Raw genomic sequence first — 21,981 nt, 5'->3', positions numbered from 1 at the left:
TGCCCCTTTTTGTTGTTAGAAATTTGGTAAAGGTAAGCATACAACTTCTCATGATCACTTTCTGCTACAGGTATGAAATTGAAACTTCAAACAAGTGTTCAGGGTCATTGTGGAGGTCACTGCCCAAGTTCCAAAACTCTGACCTGCAATTTAGCAGAATTATGCCCCTTTTTCAGGGGCGGATCCAGGATTTCTGGTTAGGGGGGGGGGGGCAAGATATTGAAAGATTTGCTTGGTGTCCAGGGGCGGCTAGGGCCCCTGGTGGGTGCAAGGCCCCCAAGGAAGCTCCTCGATTGTAGTGATTTTGAAGGCTTTGACAACCACTTCTCGAGCATGTCATGCCTTATGTTCTTTCATCAAAGTACCTTCTTATAATGCCAAAAAAAAGCATAGTTTATACGTAGATCTATATAAAGTATACATTGAATGATTCATCATAAGAAAATAATTAAAATTTGTCATGAAATGTTTGTTATGAAAAGAAAATAGAAGAATGCCGTAAATAAATGGGGGAAAAAATATATAAAAATGTGGCCCAACCGGATTTTTTAACTCGATTCTCAGGATTATAAAATTTAAGAGACAAATACTCTACCACGGTGCCACCCCGGCTTTAGTCTGCTAATGAGGTAAACTAATATATGAACACGCGGAATGACGTAATCTAGCAGTTTGTCCACGTGTACGTTAAAACTATTGACAGGCAATTCATGATAACAAGGGATAATGGTGATTTCTTCAGATAAGTGGGAGTATAAAAAAGAGAATATAAAACGGCAATTTTTACTGTCTTCCCACAGCTTTGGGATAAAAGCTTGTCAAAGTCTTCTGCATTTTCGCTCAATTTTGGCGTAGGCGCATCCATCTTTGTTGACATAACATGCAGCGAAAAGAGAATCAATGTGCAAAAAGAGGGATACATCAGAATCGCAAAGTTTGACTTGAAAAACCGGGCGACAGAGAGTTAAAACATTTAGCGATTGTCTGTGATTAGTGGGAGAATTGCGTAAGAAAAAGAAGAAAAATTAGTTTAAATAGGTGATTTAGATCTAGTTAAGTGTGAAACATCAAATGAATTGACTTTACTTTGGCGATTTTAGGGGAGGCGTACTCCGCGGCCGCCACCCCTTGGATCCGCCTTTGTTTTTGAACTAAGACAATTCAGATTGATGTTTACATGCAATAACTCAATATCTTTATGTTTTCTACTGATATTGGAATAAAACATAACATATGTGGTCAGGATCTGTATGAACTTTCACTGACCAAGACCTGTAAATGTGACCAAATGTTTAGCACGATTATGCCTTTGTACTTATGCAAGTCGGGCGTAGGTTTGTGTGGAAGTTAAAATTCAGTTTGAAGTTAAACATCAATACCGCATGCTGTAAGGCTTTGATGTCCGTACGGATTTTTTCTTTGAACACTATGAACACACTTGCATTGCCTTACCTCATGTTTACAGTCACATTGATCTTCTTGGACTTCAGAAGGTCCAAATTATTGGTACACCAAAAATGATAAATTTCGTCATCAATAATGCGTATTAAAGAGCTGTTAACCTTGCATGGATGATTTCTTTGAACACTTAAAAAATAATCACATCATGTGACCTCATTTCAACCTGGACGTAACCTTCTTCCAAAACTTCATCAGCGTTCATTGATGATAGAATCTTTTATGTTATAATTAATAAGTTGTGATAAAATGTTATCTACATTCTTTCTAGCACGTGATCAATATATTTTTTTTAAGTTACCAATGAATGCTGCTCATGGAAAGTTTCTATATGAGATTTGCTCTGTGAAAAGGGGGTTTAATGCATGTGCGTAAAGTTCGTCCCAGATTAGCCTGTGCAGTTTGCAGAGGCTAACCAGGGACAACACTTTCCGCTGTGATTGTATTTTTCGTTTAAAGGAAGACCCTTCTTGACACAAATCCATTTAAAGCAGAAAGTGTCGTCCCTGATTAGCCTATGCAGACTGCACAGGCTTATCTGGGAAGACACTTTACGCCTGTGCATTTAACCCCTTTTCACTGAGCTATGCTCATATGTTTCAGCGTAATCCTTACATAATAGAGCAGTGCTTGATGGGGCTGTTTCTTCAGCTAGGGACATCATGTAGCCCAGGTTTCCAATCTGTCTCCAAGCTTTTAGACTACATGTGGGCATTTATGCAGGTATTTTCTTTGGATTATTATTCAGTGTACTGTATTTCTTTGGATTAGTATTCAGTGTACCACATTTCTTTGGATTAGTATTCAGTGTACCATATTTCTTTGGATTAGTATTCAGTGTACCGTATTTCTTTGGATTAGTATTCAGTGTACCATATTTCTTTGGATTAGTATTCAGTGTACCATATTTCTTTGGATTAGTATACAGTGTACCGTATTTTACAGTGTATAGTGCGCAATAATGAATAACTGTACGTTTTACATGGTTATCTACAGTATTTAAGCATCGCTCGTAATAGCTCTCTGTATAAATTTATAGTGTTTGATATTTTAAAAAATATGTGGTTTCTTTTGATAACTTTTTAATGTTGTAAAGTTTCAATGACTGTAAAAGTATGATTTGGTTTTGAATAAGTTTCAATGACTGTAAAAGTATTAGTTAGATTTTGTATCTATTCATGATAGTTCTGTCTGTAAGGATATTCATTAAACAACACTATAAGAAAAGAAAATTTTGTTTGATTATATATATTTGTTATGTATGCGTGTTTCCATTCTGTTTTACCTCAGAGTTTTGAGATCAAGGCTTGCCTGGAAGGGTTGATGCTGTCACTGTTGTCAGGCTACAGATTTGCGCCCAGCACAACTGACTTCAAACAACAGGTACTGGCTGTATGTACACATGTATGTGTATGTTAATCCATTCCCACTTACAAGCAACGTGAAAATGGCTTTGTGCAAACAGCATAAAACCAGAACAGCCTGTGTGTAACACGCAGTCTGTTCAGGTTTTATGCTGTTTGCTGCTCATCCGTTACCTAAGGTTTGAAAAAGAAGCCTTTAAACTTGAATTTAGTAAGAAAGGTCTTAACCCTTTCAGTGCTGGAACCAAATTTAAAAGGCCTTTGCAAACAGTTTGGATCCAGATGAGGCGCCACAGGATCATCAGGATCCAAACTGTTTGCTTTTTTGATAGTATTCTTTGAAAAAAAATCGAAGAAAATGCTTATTTTAGAAATTCAGCAGACGACATTTTAGCAGACAACAAATTTCCCAGCAGGCAAAGGGTTAAATTAAATATAACTTTCTAAGGGACTACAAATGGGTCAAAGTTCATATCCAAGTGGTAAAGGGTTAAGCTTTGAATAAGAGGTCATGGTGGCAGAGTGGATATGGTGTGAGCCTTGCACATGTAAGTTCTTAACTTCCATTTCCACAGTTTGAGCGTTCTTAACATCTCTGCCTTAGACATCAAGTATTGTTTTCATACAGGAACTGGACATGAAGGCTTTTCAATAAGCATTTGTCTTTCGATGCAAGCAACTAAAATAAATTAGTTTTAACTTACCTTAGGATTCTCTTTGGTTACCCGTTTGTCCATGGATGTTTAAACCAAGGGTACAGGAAATTGAACATAATGTTGATATTAGTAGAAGCATTTATCACTTTATTGATGCCTTTTACAGGTTAAAAACATATTAAAGATATTTTATATGAAAACTATGTATGTTAATTGTAAGGAGTTAAAAATATTTTGAAGCGGGAATTGCTCTACTCTTTTTTTTCCAATTTATTATTTCAAAAAACTCATTTTCAAAGTAAATCTGTCTTGGTGGAAAATGATTAAAACTTCTGTGAACTTTTTATTAGTACTAACGTTTCAAAATTTATTTCTTTATAAAATTTTACATGAATTTTAACTGGATTATTGTCAGGAAAACTACATGTTGAAATATAAATAAGGTTACTACAAAGATGATAAATTTCAGCGCATCTATCTGCGTACAGTTCTCGCAATTGTGTCCCACTCGCAGACAAGACGCTACATACTGGAGAAGCTGGACCTGTTTGACAAGCTGAAGTTCCCGATGTACATGCACATCAAGCCTCTGGATGATATGGGCCTTGAACACACTGCCCCTGTCGTCTGGTGGGACATGTATACTGAGGTAGCTAGGAAACCGACAACATATTGTCTATTACTGTTTGTTGCATCCTGGTCGTACGACTTTGGAAATTTTAGGATTCAATGTAAGTCTTATAGTAAATTGTTGACCAAGCAATATTCTTGTTTCATGTAAGGTTTCATTTCTATTTGGTTGAATAATGATGATTTATACTTAAATTGAATTCATGATGTATTTTGGGTTTTTTGGAGTCCTGGTTACAAATTATGTTCTAATGCCGTCTGTCTGTTCGTCTGGCATTTTGTTTTTGGATTTTTGTTCCTTAACACTTTTAGATATTCACCTAATTTTTAGTACGTGAGTCTACTTGCATGACTTACAGATCAAGTTTGAGTTTTGTACCAGGTCCATACATTTTTGGCAAAATAAACAACGCCTTGGTCTTTATCTCTAATAACAGATTTCTGTACTTTTTCCGAAATACTTGCAGATATTTACCTGATTTGTATGCCCCCCTTTGCATAAGAGGGGGTATATATTGTTTTGCTGGATGTCAGTCGGTCTATATGTCTATAGACCAGTTCGTTTCCGATCAATAACTCCTCAACAATTTTTCCGATACTTTACATGTGCATTGGTCTTGGACAGTAGATGAACCCTATTGAAATTGGGGTCACTAGGTCATAGGTCAAGGTCAACTCATCAACAAATTGACCGATTGGCTTGATACTTCGCTCGTTTGGCCTTAGACAGTTGATAAACCCTATGAAAATTGGAGCCACTAGGTCAAAGGTCAAGGTCACTGTCACAATAAGTGTGAGAATCGTTTTTGATCAATAACTCATCAACGAATCAACCGATTGGCTTGATACTTCCCATGTGCATTTGCCTCGGACAGTAGATGACCCCTTACGAATTTGAGGTCAAAGGTCAAGGTCACTGTCAAAATAAGTGTGAAAATTGTTTCTGATCAAAAACTCGTCAACGAATTTACCGATTGGCTTGATACTTCACATGTGCAATGGCCTGGGACAGTAGATGACCCCTATTGAAGTTGGGGTCACTAGTTGAAAGTCCTGTTTGGGGGGCATATGTCTCCGACCACGGAACTCTTGTTGTTGTTTTAGTCTACTTACATGACTTTCAGAACAAGTTTGAGTTTCGTTCCGGTCCATTGATTTCTGGCAAAGTTATGGGCCTTGGACATCAATATTTTCTCGAGAATATCAGTTTTCCGGACTTTTTTCTCATATAGTTCCAGATATTGACCTGACATGAGTATGAGTCAACCTACATGACATACAGATCAAGTTCGAGTTTCAATCAGGTCCATTGATTTTTGACCCATTGATTTTTGACCAAGTTACAGGCCTTGGACTTTGTAATTTTCTCTAAAATATTTTTTTTCCGTGTTTTTTCCTTAATGCTTTCAGATACTGACCTTATTTCTTGTGTGTGAGTCTACAGATCAAGTTCAAGTTTGAATCCCGTTTTTTGATTTTTGACAGTGTAACGGACCTTGGACATAACAATTTTCTCCAAATTAACTACTGTGCGGCTTCAAAGTGCAGTAGGGGGCATTGTGATTTTTGACAATTTAACGGACCTTAGAGATACAGATTTTGTCTAAATTAACTGCTGTGTGGCTTCTAAGTGCAGTAGGGGACATTGTGTTTCAGAAACACAGCTAGTGTGAACGTTTGTAAATTATTTGGTAGTTTGATATTCAATGAAATCTGAGTATTGTTGGAATTTTTGTCAAATTTGTATTACCAATGTTTTTAGGAAGATGGTAATGAAGAGGTAGAGAAAGACAAGGAGGCTGAACAAAGGAAAGCAGCTTACTTGAAGTCATGTGATGATCTTCAGCAGAAAACAGAAGGTAGCCCAATATGTGTTTTAATATTCGTAACAATAGTGGTTTTGTAATGTGGAAATAAAGTTTAATCCTTGGTCATGTGTATCAAAAAATAAGGTCACAATGTCATTTCTTATAAAAAAAAACCTGTTACCACTCAAGAGGTGACATTTATTACTCATTATGGATGCCACTTCTTCAAAATGTTAATCTTTACACTATCTAGGCCGTTTTCCAATCTAGGTGAAGTTCGTTCAAAAACTAGGTTTTCAGGTCAAATCTTCAAAAAACTTTGTTTTAACTCTTGAGGCCACATTTATGACTAACTCTTTATGAAATTTATTTAATATGTTTATCTGTACAATATCTATGTTAAGTTTGCATCTGGGTCACATGTACTTAAAACTAGGTCACAAAGTCAAGATAAAAAAAACAGTCTAGGGGAAATGTTGATGACCGAAGCTTAATGAAACTTGGTTAGAATGTTTATATTGACAATATCTAGGCCATGTTTTAATCTGGGTCAGGTACGTAGAACATCTTGGTCACCAGGTCAACTTACTCAATCTTGATAATAATTAGTCAGAATGTTTAACTTGTCAACATCAAGGCCAAGTTTTAATCTGGGTCATGTGGGGTCAAAAAAGTAGATAATCGGGTCAAGTCGTTAACAAGTCGTTCGGTGTCCATGAATTTAGGTAAGTGCTAAAGGGCCATCATGGCCCTCTTTTTGAGTGTGTAATACTTAAGCAAATGACAGTCAGATGTAGGAAACAATCTAACACTATTTAACACAAAAATCCAGTGATACATTAAACTTGAGATGTGTTATGAAGGTTGATGAATTTCAATTAATCTCCTTTAATAGAAAGAAGGTTTAGATAACACTGGTGTTATATAAATTCTGTTGGATTAATCTCATAAAATCATATTCCTTTTTATGCCCCCCTTCGAAGAAGAGGGGGTATATTGCTTTGCACATGTCGGTCTGTCGGTCGGTCCGTCCACCAGGTGGTTTCCGGATGATAACTCAAGAACGCTTAGGCCTAGGATCATGAAACTTCATAGGTAGATAGATCATGACTCGCAAATGACCCCTATTGATTTTGAGGTCACTAGGTCAAAGGTCAAGGTCATGGTGACCCAAAATAGTAAAATGGTTTCCGGATGATAACTCAAGAACGCATATGCCTAGGATCATGGAACTTCATAGGTAGATTGATCATGACTTGCAGATGACCCCTATTGATTTTGAGGTCACTAGGTCAAAGTTCAAGGTCATGGTGACCCGAAATAGTAAAATGGTTTCCGGATGATAACTCAAGAACGCATACGCCTAGGATCATGAAACTTCATAGGTAGATTGATAATGACTGGCAGATGACCCCTATTGATTTTGAGGACAGTAGGTCAAAGGTCAAGGTCACGGTGACCCGAAATAGTAAAATGGTTTCCAGATGATAACCCAAGAACACATATGCCTAGGATCATGAAACTTCATGGGTAGATTGATCATGACTCGCAGATGACCCCTATTGATTTTGAGGTCACTAGGTCAAAGTCACGGTGACCCGAAATAGTTAAAATGGTTTCCGGATGATAACTCAAGAACGCTTACGCCTAGGATCATGAAACTTCATAGGTACATTGATCATGACTCGCAGATGACCCTTATTGATTTTTAGGTCACTAGGTCAAAGGTCTAGGTCACGGTGACCCGAAACAGTAAAATTGTTTCCGGATGATAACTCAAAAATACGTTGGCTAGCAAATATCACAATCTATTTCTTTAAATTTTCATGTAGATGCATGGGTCTGAGGTGGAATGTCCCCGTCGGGGGCGAAGGGCCCGGGCCCTAGCTGAATGTATAAATTCTGTGCAGTACATAACATGTATTCTTTAAAGTATTAATGAAAATCTGAATTAAACAAACACTGGAAATTTTAACATTTTAATAAGTTGTAACTTCCAATAATGACAATGACATTTCAAAATATATAACTAAACCAATTTAAATGACTAGTCCACAAGTAGTTATTGCAAATAAGAACAAACAGTACAAACTGTAAACATCTTTATCATCTGTCAAACAATAACATTCAATATAATTAACCTCTACTTAACACGATCCCATTTTACCAAGAGTATGTGACAAGCAATTCAAATAATATTACCAAAGGAGTAAGTTACCTTAAGAAAAATAAAGTCTGATAAACATCACAATAATTAAAACAATAATACTGAAGCATTTTATGAGCAAATACCTGAACATTTATAAGTAATACTGTGTTAAGAGTACACAATGACTGTCTTTTTCTAAAATAATTGATTATTCAGTTTATAAAGATTGTGTGCCTGTTGACATGAGAATAATTGTTTTTATTTGATTAACTTAGGCATTTTTTTGGAAAAAAAATCGGGCATAGGTTGCCCCAGCTGATGCAATCTTAGGATTTAAATATTTTGCTGAGGAAGCTTCTTTGGGCCATTTTTTTGAAATACAAATTTGGACATAGCTTAACATTGCAGTGCGAATTTAATATATTTAGCATTTAAGGCAACCAAGTCCGACCTTAATCATGAAAAAATCAGGAGAGTTTGGGGCTCGAGAGCTTCATTTATCCTAATGAAAGACTCACCCTCCTGTAAAATGTGGTAACAAATAAATCCACTTACCGCTCGGAGGATCAAAACTCCGCGGAGAAACCAAACATCAACGAAATCTGTCGAAAATCGAATAAAAAACGAAATGTAAGTGTAGCAGGAAAGTGCATTTATCCGGGGGTGCCGGTAAATGATAAACGTTAACAAAACTGGAACAAGATAACTTCAACAGCGAACTATCGTTCTTACTCGAAACACAAACGAAAAAGTCTTTTATTTTTATTTTTTTTTACGTTTCCAATTGTTGACTTTGTCACAGTTTGTGACCTTGAATCAAAGTCGTACAGTCTCGTTACCCGCTCCGCGATTGGACAATTATATCGATACGACCAATGAGACAGCAGTTAACATATATCGGTTAAGGTTGTTTACTTCCGTTTCAGACAGTTAGTATATTAATGAATACTAAATATCTCGTCATCGTTGTGAAAATTTGCCGATGTTTTTGTTTAAATTTTTATGTCCCCCACTATAGTAGTGGGGGACATATTGTTTTTGCCCTGTCTGTTGGTCTGTTGGTCTGTCTGTCTGTTTGCGCCAACTTTAACATTTTGCAATAACTTTTGCTATATTGAAGATAGCAACTTCATATTTGGCATGCATGTGTATCTCATGAAGCTGCACATTTTGAGTGGTGAAAGGTCAAGGTCAAGGTCATCCTTCAAGGTCAGAGGTCAAATATATGTGGCCAAAATCGCTCATTTTATGAATACTTTTGCAATATTGATGATAGCAACTTGATATTTGGCATGCATGTGTATCTCATGAAGCTGCACATTTTGAGTGGTGAAAGGTCAAGGTCAAGGTCATCCTTCAAGGTCAGAGGTCAAATAAATGTGGCCCTAATCGCTTATTTTATAAATACTTTTGCAATATTGAAGATAGCAACTTGATATTTGGCATGCATGTGCATGTCATGGAGCTGCACATTTTGAGTGGTGAAAGGTCAAGGTCAAGGTCATCCTTCAAGGTCAGAGATCAAATATATGTGGCCCAAATCGCTTATTTTATGAATACTTTTGCAATATTGAAGATAGCAACTTGATATTTGGCATGCATGTGTATCTCATGGAGCTGCACATTTTGAGTGGTGAAAGGTCAAGGTCAAGGTCATCCTTCACAATGTTAAGGTCATCCTACAAGGTCAAACATCATATAGGGGGACATTGTGTTTCGCAAACACATCTTGTTCTTTTCGAATTTGAGCCGGCCTGAATAACATTTGAGGCGGTCAAATTGGCCGCCGGCCGCCTCCTAATGAAAACCCCGCCAAAGGAGGGCATATAGTGATTGCACTGTCCATCTGTCTGTCCCTCTGTCCGTCACACTTTGCGTTTAGGTTTCAAAAAATGCTTATAACTTCTATGTCGCTTCAGATGTAACCTTCATATTTGGCATGCATGTGTATATGAACAAGGCCTTTCCATGCTCACAAAAATTTTGACCCCTGTGACCTTAACCTTGAATGTAGGGTCCGTGTTTAAGGTTTCTAAATCTGCATTTAGGTTTTGAAAAACGCTCATAACTTCTATCAATGCGTTTTTTTGGGGAATATGTCATCCTATGGAGACAGCTCTTGTTTTCTGACTGACAGACATTTGTGTCATTCACAACTCAAAAAGTACAGCTACTAGAGGATTGAAACTTTAACATATCAGCCAGAGAAATGGTTCACCTGGGTGTTTTTATGTCCCCCACCACTATAGTGGAGGACATATTGTTTTTGCCCTGTCTGTTTGTTTTTTGTTTGTTTGTGTGTTTGTTTGTTTGCCCCAACTTAAACATTTGCAATAACTTTTGCAATATTGAAGATAGCAACTTGATATTTGGCATGCATGTGTATCTCATGGAGCTGCACATTTTGAGTGGTGAAAGGTCAAGGTCATCCTTCAAGGTCAAATGTCTAATTTATAGCTTCAAAGCAGCGCAAAAGGGGACATTGTGTTTCTGACAAACACATATCTTGTTTACCCATGCTTTCAGACATCAGTTGATCGCTGTTCTTGTTGTTTATTTCAGAAATAGAAGGCATACAGATAGAAATGTTGAAGATTCTACTTTGTCACAATGATCTAGTTGAGGTAAGAGCACTGTCCATTTGTCCTTAATTATCCCCTGCCATAGGCGGAGGGATATTGTTTTGGCGTTGTCCGTCCATCTTTCCGTCCGTCCGTCTTTCCGTCTGTCCGTCCGGAGCCATGTCTTGGAAGTGCTTTGGCGGATTTCATTGAAACTTGGTATGAGTATATATATGGATAAATGGATGATGCACTCCAAATGGCATTGTACACAATCTGTTAATAACAGAGTTATGGCCCTTTGTATCTTGAAAAAATGCTTTTTGGAGTGTCAAATATAACACTTTTGTGTCCAAAAGCATATTGGCGGGGGATTTCAATAAATGGATATGCGCTTGTCGGTTGGGTGGATTTCCCATATACCTTTTTATTACCCCGGATCGAAAGATCGGGGGTATATTGTTTTTGGCCTGTCTGTCTGTCTGTCTGTCTGTCTGTCTGTCTGTCTGTCTGTCTGTCAGTATCAGTCAGTAAGTCATTGTATGTGTGTGTCACAAAACTTTAACCTTGGTTAAACTTTTATAACATTTGCAATAACTTTTGCAATATTGAAGATAGCAACTTGATATTTGACATGCATGTGTATCTCATGGAGCTGCACATTTTGAGTGGTGAAAAATAAAGGTCAAGGTCATCCTTCAAGGTCAAAGGTCAAATATCATTGTATTTTTTGTTCCTAACACTTTAACCTTTGTTAAAGTTTGGTCATAACTTTTTGAATATTGAAGGTAGCAACTTGATATTTGGCATGCATGTGTATCTCATGGAGCTGCACGTTTTGAGTGGCTAAAGGTCAAGGTCAAGGTCATCATTCAAGGTCAAAGGTCAAATTTATGGCTTCAAAGACAAAGCGGCGCAATAGGGGGCATTGTGTTTCTGATAAACATATCTCTTGTTCTGCAGGATATCTATGATTATGCAAATTGTGGTGTGCAACACATGTCTTCTTACCTCAGCAGTCAAGATTACACTTAGAGGTCAAAGGTCAAATTTTGTAATAAAACATCTTTTTCGGAGTGCACCTTTTGTAATTCATCATGCAACTTAAAAATATCTTACCACAAATGACCACCATGAGGAGATGGCTTAGGCGTGTGACACTTTTCCTACCTCAAAGGTCAAGGTCACACTAGGTGGTAAAAAGTGTTACTTGGAGGTAAAAAGTTAAATACAATAGCTTGAATAGACTTGATTTTAAAAAACAACACAAATGCCCACCATGAGGAGATGGTGTGTGCAGTATAACATTTGTTTCCCTACCTAAAAGGTCAAGGTCACACTAGATGGCAAAAGTCACACTTGGAGGTAAAAAGTCAAATTCAGACATAAAAAAGCATGAAAAGACTTTACATCATGCATGTAAAAATCAGGGATTACACATTCTGCTCGAACTAGATTTTCTGTAAAAAGGAACTTTAAACGAAAAATACCATTAAAGTGGAAAGTGTCATCCCTGATTAGCCTGTGCAGACTGCACAGGCTAATCTGGGACAACACTTTACGCACATGCATTTTGCCCAATTTTCACAGAACTAGACACATTTAATGTTCAGCTGACTTACCAAAGATGACCACCATGAAAAGAAGCTGTTTAGCTTAAAACGTCAATTTCTTAACCTAAAAGGTCAAGGTCAAAGTATGAAGTCAAATTTGGACATAGAACAGCGGGTTTTGGTGATAACTTGGTCATTTGTCATTCAATTATTATAAGTAACCACAAATGTCCTCCCCTTGAAGATGATGCATCACATGTTACAATTGCCTACCTACCTCAAAAGTCAAGGTCAAACTTAAAGATCAATGGTTAAATTTGGCAAATTTTTTTTTATAAGAATATAACTTCATCATTTTCATTATGCAATTTAAAAATAAATACCACAAATGCTCACCATATGTAGGAGGTGTCTCACCCATGACAAAACTGTTCATTGCACACGTTTAAAAAGGTTTAAGTTCAAACATGTTAATAATGGAACTTGTAAAATATTTTTTGGGCTGGATATATTGCCTGCAGGCATCTAGTTAAAATAATATTCAGGTATTGTGGACAAAAAATCAACATCATTACCACTTGTTGTCCATCCTTTTATTTTTGTGTTGGTAGTGAATGTAAATAAGTATCTGATAACTGAATACCACTCAATATACAGTTAAATCACTCTAGAAAATATAAAAGTTATATGTTAATACATAGTAGATACATAGTGTCTAGCATGAACGTTACCTAAAAAAGCATTTGTTTTGATATTTGTTAGATTTGTTAGTAGTCGGATATTTTTACTACTGTTTGTGTTTTCATTTTGTTATGTTTTACATTGAATAAAAAAGCTTTTCTCTTGGAATGCAAGGTAATATGCCTGTGCATTAAGTGTTGTCCCAGATCAGCCTGTGCAGTCCGCACAGTCTAATCAGAGATGACACATTCCGCTTTTATTGTTTTTATTTATGTTTTAAGGAAGTCTGTTCCTAATGGAAATTCAGTTTGGGCAGAAAGATTCAGTCCTGATGAGCCTGTGCAGATTTCATAGGCTTATCTGAAACGGCACTTAACGCAAATGCATTAAGCCCCATTTTCCCAGAGATACACATATTTCAATTACTTGACAAACATAAACTGCAATGTCAGTTTTGTTTATGTCTCTATTTGTCAATGTCTCTATTTTTTATGTCTCTAATTATTCATGTCTCTATTATGGTTTAGGGAAAAACATCTCGGCTGCTGTTTCTGGAGAAGTTCAGACAATTCATCAGAGACAATAGGGTAAGTTACCACATAAGCCAATGAGCCCAGTTCTCAGAAAACTGGGCTAAATGCATTAGCATAAAGTGTTGTAACAGAATACCGTGTGAAGTGGGCACAGGTTATTCAGGAAAGACCCTCCACAATTATGGATTTTTCCATGTATAGGAGGTCTTTTCTAAACCAGCGATTTTTTTTGTCCAATTGGGAATAGTACCCGTACCGGTCCAATTGGGAAAAATTGAGTCCTGAAAACCCTCAAATTGGGAAAAATCGAGTCGTGAAACCCTCAAATTGGGAAATTGGTGTATTTGATTTTATGCTCCCAAATACTTTAAATTGATAACTAAGTGTTTTCAAGCTGTCAATATTATATTTACCTAGGTTCAAACCATAGAGCTGCACAGGGAAACTAAGAAAATGTTGCATTTTCCAAAAAAAAAAGTTTTTTTTTTTTTTTACCTTAAATTGGTAATTTTTTGGCCAGCAATTGAGAAATTTGTAGTTTTTTCGTAATTGGGAAAGTGCCGTTTACCGGTACTTTATAAAGAAGGAAACAAATCGCTGAAAGCAAAAAACCAGTTTAGGGGGAAAGTGCCGTCCCTATCCGCACATGCTAATCAGAGACAACACTTTACGCACATGAATTTAGGCCTGTTTTCCCAGAATGAGGCTCACATGTCTTTGTTACCTTGTAAGGAACATTGAAACTTTCATGTTTTTATGCTTCCCACCATAAAAGAGCCATATAGTAGTCGCTTTGTCTGATTTTGATGGAATTCAGTTTGCATGGGTCTGAAGCAAAAGTCCCCAATAGTCGTCACAGGTTAATCAGTGACCAAACTCCTCACTCAACTTGATTTTTGCTAAGAAGAGATTCTTTTTAAACAAAAATCCAATAAAGCGATAAATGTCGTCCATGATTAGCCTGTGCAGTCTGCAGTCTTGTATGACACTTAAGTCACATAAATTAAGCCGAGTTTTCCTAGACACCCTAGGGGCATATATCAACTTGTGATAATATGAGTGGTTGAGATTGATATACTTACAGGAAGATATCATATTAATGATCCCATTCTCATTCTTAGACTTAACAAGAGTTTTTTCTGAGTGTGGATCATGGTATACATTTGTAATCTCATTGTTCTGTTGTGTTCAAACCAATAGTTTGACTACCTGGCCACCCCCTGTGTCCCTTTTCCATTGCATGGTGCAAGTGCTGCTGTCCTTTTTGTCCCCTACCGGTGAAACCGGAGGGGACTTATGGTTTGCGCTCTGTGTGTCAGTCAGTCAGTCAGTTTGTCTGTCCGTCACATTTTTCTGGATCCTGCGATAACTTAAAAAGTTCTTCATATTTTTTCATGAAACTTGCAACATGGATAGATGGCAATATGGACATTATGCACGTCATTTCATTTTGTTTCTACGTCAAAAATTGTGGTTGCTATGGCAACCAAAAAAAATTACAAAAAATTCTGAAAATGGTGGAATTTCTGACAATGGTGGAGCCGGTAGGGGACCATATTGCTTGACAATAGCCTTGTCTTATAATCTTACTTTCTGTTGTTTGAGGCCAACAGTTTGACCATCTGGCTGCCCCCAGTGACTGTTCTGTTGTTACTGTCTTACTTTATTTTGTTTCAGGCTAAAAGTTTTATCCCCTGGATGCCCCCAGTGACTCTATGTCTGTGCCATCACATGGTGTGAGTGTTGCAATTCTGTTGTGTTTATCTCACATTCTGTTGTTTCAGGTCAACAGTTTGACCCGCTGGCGGCCCCAGTGACTCTATGTCTGTGCCATCGCATGGTGTGAGCGCTGCGGTTCTGTTGTTATTATCTTACTTTCTGTTGTTTCAGGTCAACAGTTTGACCGCCTGGCCGCCCCCAGTCACCCTGTGCCTTTTCCATCGCATGGTGCGAGTGTTGCGGTTTTACTGGGACGCCTTCCAACAGGAGGATCCGGAGAGATTCGTACTCAGCCATGGTAATTGTATTGAATAGTCTTCAGCTTGATCTTAACCTTTTCCCCCATAAGAATCAAAGTGAAAATGGCTTTTGCAAACTGCATAAAACCAGAACAGCCTGTGAGTAACTAGCAGTCTGTTCAGGTTTAATGCTGTTTGCTGCTCATCAGCATTTAAGTGTTGGAATTGAAGCCTTTAAAACTTGAATCTTGTAAGAAAGGTCTTTAATTAAATTTAACTTTCTAAGGGACTACAAATGCGTGAAACTAAGTATCAAAGTGGTAAAGGATTAATTTAAGCATTTTTCAACATCTTTAAACAATATTCCTTTTTATTTTGAAGTATTTGCAAGCCCCCTGTTGGGTGGCATACAGCAGTAGGACTGTCCGTCCATCAGTCAGTCAGTCTGTCTGTCAGGTAATCTGTTCACTGAGTTTTTTTTAGCTTTCAGATATTTACCTTATTTTGGGTATGTGAGTCTACCTTCATGACTTACAGATCAAGTTCATGTTTACTTCCGGTCCATGGATTTTGCTGATGCTACTGGCCTTGGACTTTACAATTTTCTCTAAAATGGCTGCTGTGCGGCTTTAATGTGCAGTAGGAGGCACTTTATTTCAAAAACACAGCTCTTGGTTTGGTTCTTATTTTGTTTTATAATTTTTTAGAAATTAAATGTTAAATTTCAATGTTGCTATTTCAAATTATCCATATTCTGATCCCAAGGTTTACACAAACATGTTGAACTTTATCACAATTAAAAAATAAATGAAACTTTTATTGTATAATAATTAGGGATGTCAACGAATATCCGAATATCCAAATATTCGGTCCCGGACCGAATATTCGGATACTATTTTCCGAATCGAATATTCGGAAGAAAAAAATCAAATAACATCGAGTAATTTCAAAGACTTTGTATTCGTGAAATTTGCTTCAAACATTGTAAAAAAGTTGTTCCTCGTGTCATAATGTTTAGTCCGGATAATTTGTCGCTATGGTGATGACAGTATACCGGTCATAAATCCCGCTAATTGCCTAACAAAGACAGTCACTTTGTGTCAAAATTATGATAGGTTAAAATCGCATCGGCAATCAAAGCACCAACCTGCACTTGATCCAATGACTCGAATTACATTTAAAATTATCAAAGATTAAATGAGTAAAGGAAAAGCCGACTTGGTGTAAAAAAACAAATAAGACCGTATGGCAATTTAAACACCGACCCGTCTTGATCTAATAACTCGAATTACATTTAACATGATAAACGATTAAATAAGTAAAGGAAGTGCCGACTTGGTGTGAAAAACAAAAAAGATCGTATGGTTATAATCACGTTGTCCAATCAAAAAAGCTTTTAGAAAATAATTTACTCAACCTCTAATGAGTATTTGCGTATCGTATGGTCCAAACTTTAATTAATTACTCAATATTCAATCAGGTATTATATTTAAAGAAATGTTTTTGGTATTTCGCCCTCATTTAATTGAAAATATTATCATTGCTACACGCATAAAGTAAATCTCTGTCCAATCAAAATGCCACCTACACCTTCCGCTGCTTGGAAGTATTTCACGAGATCATCCGATAAGAAGTCGGCAACTTGTAACTTGTGTGGAGTTAATCTTACGTACGTCCAGGCCGGTACGACGTCCAATCTTCTCAATCATATTAGTAACAAACATCCATCTTCTGCATCTTCGAATGATGCTGGGGACTCTAAGAAACAGTCGTCAATGTCATCGTTTTTGAGTACTCCTAAGAAAGTGTGTTTCCGAAAGTGAACGGATTACATGTGCTATTGCGGAGAAATAGACTCGCCAGTGATCTGGTCGACGCAATCGTGTTTTTAAATAAGAACAATGTTCATGTGCCCAGTGACGCCGATCCGAGTGACTTTTAAATGTGGCAACGGTGTTTTATTTGCATGTGTTCGCTATGTCAATAATACGTTTAAGTTCAGTTTAAATTATTTATAGATCTAACCGTTTTGTCATGTAATTATTTTGTCGTCATGTAAATATTATGTTTCTCGTTCTATTGTTGATGTACAATATTAAAGCACGTGTTCGCTATGTAAATACTACGTTTAAGTTCAGCTTAAATTATTTATAGATCTAACTGTTTTGTTATGTAATTGTTTTGTCGTCATGTAAATATTATGTTTCTCGTTCTATTGTTGATGTACAATATTAAAAGTTTAAAAACAGTTTTCGTCATTCAATTTTAACAATTTGCGACGGCAATGCTGTGTCAATATTTAGTCACTTCCGGGGAACTTCCGGTAAAAACGAAAGTAGAATTCATGGAGTAATGGTACGGTAAACAAAGTTTATTTTTTTCTAACAGATGTTGACCGAATATCCGAATATTCGTTCGGAAGGATGACCGAATATCCGAATACCAATATCGGTATTCGTTGCCATCCCTAATAATAATACTTCAAGGGTGTGATTGAGGTGAAGTCCGAGGGGAGGAAAATTCTATCAACTGATAATTGCTACGCTGTTGGCATACCTAATGCAATGACAAACCTTAAAACAGACATTTAAATATACACCTTCTTAAACTTCAAAACAATATTTATTAATGAAAACCTTTGTAACTGCACATTCAGCATATTAATTATAGTGCAAGGTTAACAGTATTGTGATAAAAAAACAATATTTGATCTCATCTTTTGTTTGACCTCAAAACAATATTTGATCACATCTTACGTTTGACCTCAAAACAATATTTGATCACATCTTACGTTTGAGCTCAAAACCTTTACCTTTGATATATGCGAAACACTGTCACAGTGTTCAACTAATGACACTTTACCACAGGATCCGTAGTTCAAGATTTGTTCACATGGAATAAACTTTGCCTTACCAGGACAGTCGATCTTTGGTACCCATTCAGAAAGTGGTATTTGCTTTTTGATTTATTAGCCGGATTTTTTTCGAAAAAATCTCGGCTTATAGATTGATGTTGTCGGGCGGGCGGGGGGGGCGGGCGGGCGGGCGGGGTGGCGGCGTGCTCGAAAATGTTAAAGTTCTTATTTCATGGTATAACTTTGGTATGCTTGGACCTAGAGTCTTCAAACTTGACATGAAGGTTGGCCAGGATTAACAGATGACCACTGGTCATTTCAAGGTCATTCATTTGAAGGTCAAGGTCACTGTGACCTTCAATATAAAAAATGTTAAAGTTGTTATAACTTTGGTATGCTTGGACCTAGAGTCTTGAAACTTGACATGAAGGTTGGCCATAACTAGTTAGTAACCACTGGTCATTTCAAGGTCATTCATTTGAAGGTCAAGGTCACTGTGACCTTGAATGTAAAAATGTTAAAGTTCTTATTTCATGGTATAACTTTGGTATGCTTGGACCTAGAGTCTTCAAACTTGACATGAAGGTTGGCCAGGATTAACAGATGACCACTGGTCATTTCAAGGTCATTCATTTGAAGGTGAAGGTCACTGTGACCTTCAATATAAAAATGTTAAAGTTGTTATAACTTTGGTATGCTTGGACCTAGAGTCTTGAAACTTGACATGAAGGTTGGCCAGAACTAGTAAGTAACCACTGGACATTTCAAGGTCATTCATTTGAAGGTCAAGGTCACTGTGACCTTGAATGTAAAAATGTTAAAGTTGTTATAACTTTGGTATGCTTGGACCTAGAGTCTTGAAACTTGACATGAAGGTTGGCCAGAACTAGTAAGTAACCACTGGACATTTCAAGGTCATTCATTTGAAGGTCAAGGTCACTGTGACCTTGAATGTAAAAATGTTAAAGTTCTTATTTCATGTTATAACTTTGGTATGCTTGTACCTAGAGTCTTCAAACTTGAAATAAAGATTGGCCAGTACTAGAAGATGACCACTGGTCATTTCAATGTCATTCATTTGAAGGTCAAGGTCACTGTGACCTTAAATGTTAAAATGTTAAAATTGTTATAACTTTGGTATGCTTGGACATAGAGTCTTCAAACTTGACATGAAGGTTTGCAAGCACACTTAGATGACCACTGGTCATTTCAAGGTCATTCATTCTAAGGTCAAGGTCACTGTGACCTTGAATGTAAAAATGTTAAAGTTCTTATAACTTTGGTAGGTAAAAATGTTAAAGTTCTTATTCCATGTTATAACTTTGGTATGCTTGTACCTAGAGTCTTCAAACTTGACATAAAGGTTGGCCAGTACTAGAAGATCACCACTGCTCATTTCAATGTCATTCATTTGAAGGTCAAGGTCACTGTGACCTTCAATGTTAAAATGTTAAAATTGTTATAACTTTGGTATGCTTGGACCTAGAATCTCAAACTTGACGTAAAGGTTTGCAAGCACACTTAGATGACCACTGGTCATTTCAAGGTCATTCATTTCAATGTCATTCATTTGAAGGTCAAGGTCACTGTGAACTTAAATGTTAAAATGTTAAAATTGTTGTAACTTTGGTATGCTTGGACCTAGAATCTCAAACTTGACGTAAAGGTTTGCAAGCACACTTAGATGACCACTGGTCATTTCAAGGTCATTCATTTGAAGGTCGAGGTCACTGTGACCTTGGATGTAAATATGTTAAAGTTGTTAATACTTTGGTATGCTTAGACCTAGAGTCTTCAAACTTGATATGAAGGTTGGCCAGAACTAGTAGATGACCACTGGTCATTTTAAGGTCAAGGTCACCGTGACCTTGAATGTAAAAATGTTAAAATTCTTATTTCATGGTATAACTTTCTTATGCTTGGACTTACAGTCTTCAAACTGGACATGAAGGTTGGCCAGCACTAGTAGATGACAATTGGTCATTTTAAGGTCATTGAAGGTCAAGGTCACTGTGACCTTGAATGTTAAAAATTAAAAGTTGTTTTAACTTTCGTATGCTTGGACATGGACTTTGCCATGACTAACAGATGACCACTGGTCAAGAGAACAACTGGTCATTTTAAAGTCTTTCAATTGACAGTGACCTTAAATGTGAATATTTTTTTCATGATTTAACTTTGGTATGCTTACCACTGGTAATTTCAAGGACATTCAATTGAGGTTCACAGTTGCGGCAACTTCAAATGTGAAAGGGCTCTAAAATATTATTATTTCATCTAAGTTTATTTTCTTACATTTGATAATGAAATTGATGGAAACTTCAAACAATATGTTACTAATTTGCTAATAAAAAAATTGAGATCAAACTTTCCTAATTGTCAATTCAAGTTCATATTTGTGACCTTAAATGTTATTGTTGTTCATGTATATGCATGCATTCAAAACATAACACAAGGTTTGCTCATGCCTTGAAAAGTACTTACATTTCATTTTGACCTTTGAACAATATTTCAGTAATTTAAGTATTGCATTGACAAAAACACGAAAGGTACTTTCCTGTCATTTAAATCAAAAATCCGGCTTCAATGCGGTCATCTCCGACCGCGGAACTCTTGTATCCATTGTTGTTTCTAACCATTTCCATTTAAATTTCACTTATGTGTGAATCTCCGGAATTGTGTGAGATTTGTTTGCTCTTTTAGTAATATTAATTTTTCGCTTCACAAAAGCGCAATAGGCATCAACAAAGAAATACCAAACACATTTTAAAAGATCGATTTTAATTGCAAGAATGGGAAACGATGAATTTACGCATATCTCAAAAATGACCGCTGGGACAACCTGATCCTCGGAAATTCCCAGATCCGCGGAAAAATCACACCCCTGAAGACACTGATGAGCTAAACTGAGACTCAGTGAAACCATTTTAGAACTCGGCACAAATATGGTTATAGCAAATGTTCTGTTTTCCAGATGCCTTCATGCCCATACAGGAGTTCTGGTCGGACACCCGGAACTATTTTGACCTTCACAGATGTGGGGGCACCATGACTCATCTAAATCGACTTCTCGGAGGTGCTCTATTAAACAAATGAGTTGTGCTCTGGGAAATGGGGGCTAATACATGTGTGGTGAGCTTTGTCCCAGATTAGCCTGCGCAGTCCTCACAGGCTAATAAGGAACGACACTTTCCGCCTAGACTAAACTTCAGAACTTCATTAAGAGGAGACTACTTTTAATTGAAAAGTTCCATACAAGCGGAAAGCGTCGTCCCTGATTAGCATGTACTGAGTGCACAGGTTAATCTGGGGCAACACACATGTTCACAGGCTTATCTTAGGAGAGAATTTATGCACATGCATTAAGCCTGGTTTTTCAAGAGCATGGCTTAAGTAAAATTTGTTCTCTGAATAGGACTTGCTTCATGGTCTTGCAATTAAAAAATAGCCAACTGAACAACCATCATTTACATTTATTCTGGACAGAATTATTAGTGAATTGTATTATGTGCTCATTATTGTTTCTAAAGAATAATTGACATTAAAACTTAATTAGTATACTTAATTTCAACTGTATATTCTTGAATTGTTGTCAATATGAAAGTAACGATCTTCAGTTAAGTTATTAATATTAGGATCAGTCTGATTATGCTTGTTGTCCCCTACCTGTGAAACCGGAGGGGACTTGTGGTTTGCGCTCTGTCTGTCAGTCAGTCTGTCACACTTTTCTGGATCCTGCGAAAACTTTGAAAGTTCTTCATATTTTTTCATGAAAC

The 21,981-nt window shown here is 36.8% G+C and overlaps 1 protein-coding gene across 4 annotated transcripts in view; it reads left to right on the top strand.

The window, feature by feature from the left end:
- Positions 1–21,981, top strand: part of LOC127881759 (E3 ubiquitin-protein ligase RNF123-like) — a 75,146-nt gene that overhangs the window by 30,026 nt on the left and 23,139 nt on the right. For all 4 annotated transcript variants that reach the window (XM_052429860.1, XM_052429861.1, XM_052429863.1 and 1 more), the window contains exons 13-20: positions 2,062–2,181; positions 2,749–2,841; positions 3,948–4,127; positions 5,871–5,967; positions 10,628–10,689; positions 13,388–13,447; positions 15,284–15,410; positions 21,180–21,281. In XM_052429860.1, coding sequence (XP_052285820.1) covers positions 2,062–2,181; positions 2,749–2,841; positions 3,948–4,127; positions 5,871–5,967; positions 10,628–10,689; positions 13,388–13,447; positions 15,284–15,410; positions 21,180–21,281 — 841 coding nt within the window. The remainder of the gene's footprint in view (positions 1–2,061; positions 2,182–2,748; positions 2,842–3,947; positions 4,128–5,870; positions 5,968–10,627; positions 10,690–13,387; positions 13,448–15,283; positions 15,411–21,179; positions 21,282–21,981) is intronic.

Source organism: Dreissena polymorpha, chromosome 5 (assembly GCF_020536995.1).
Source record: "Dreissena polymorpha isolate Duluth1 chromosome 5, UMN_Dpol_1.0, whole genome shotgun sequence".
In the NCBI taxonomy this organism is placed as follows: domain Eukaryota; kingdom Metazoa; phylum Mollusca; class Bivalvia; order Myida; family Dreissenidae; genus Dreissena; species Dreissena polymorpha.
Note: the sequence above shows the minus strand (reverse complement) of the source record. Positions and strands in the feature narration are given on the sequence as shown.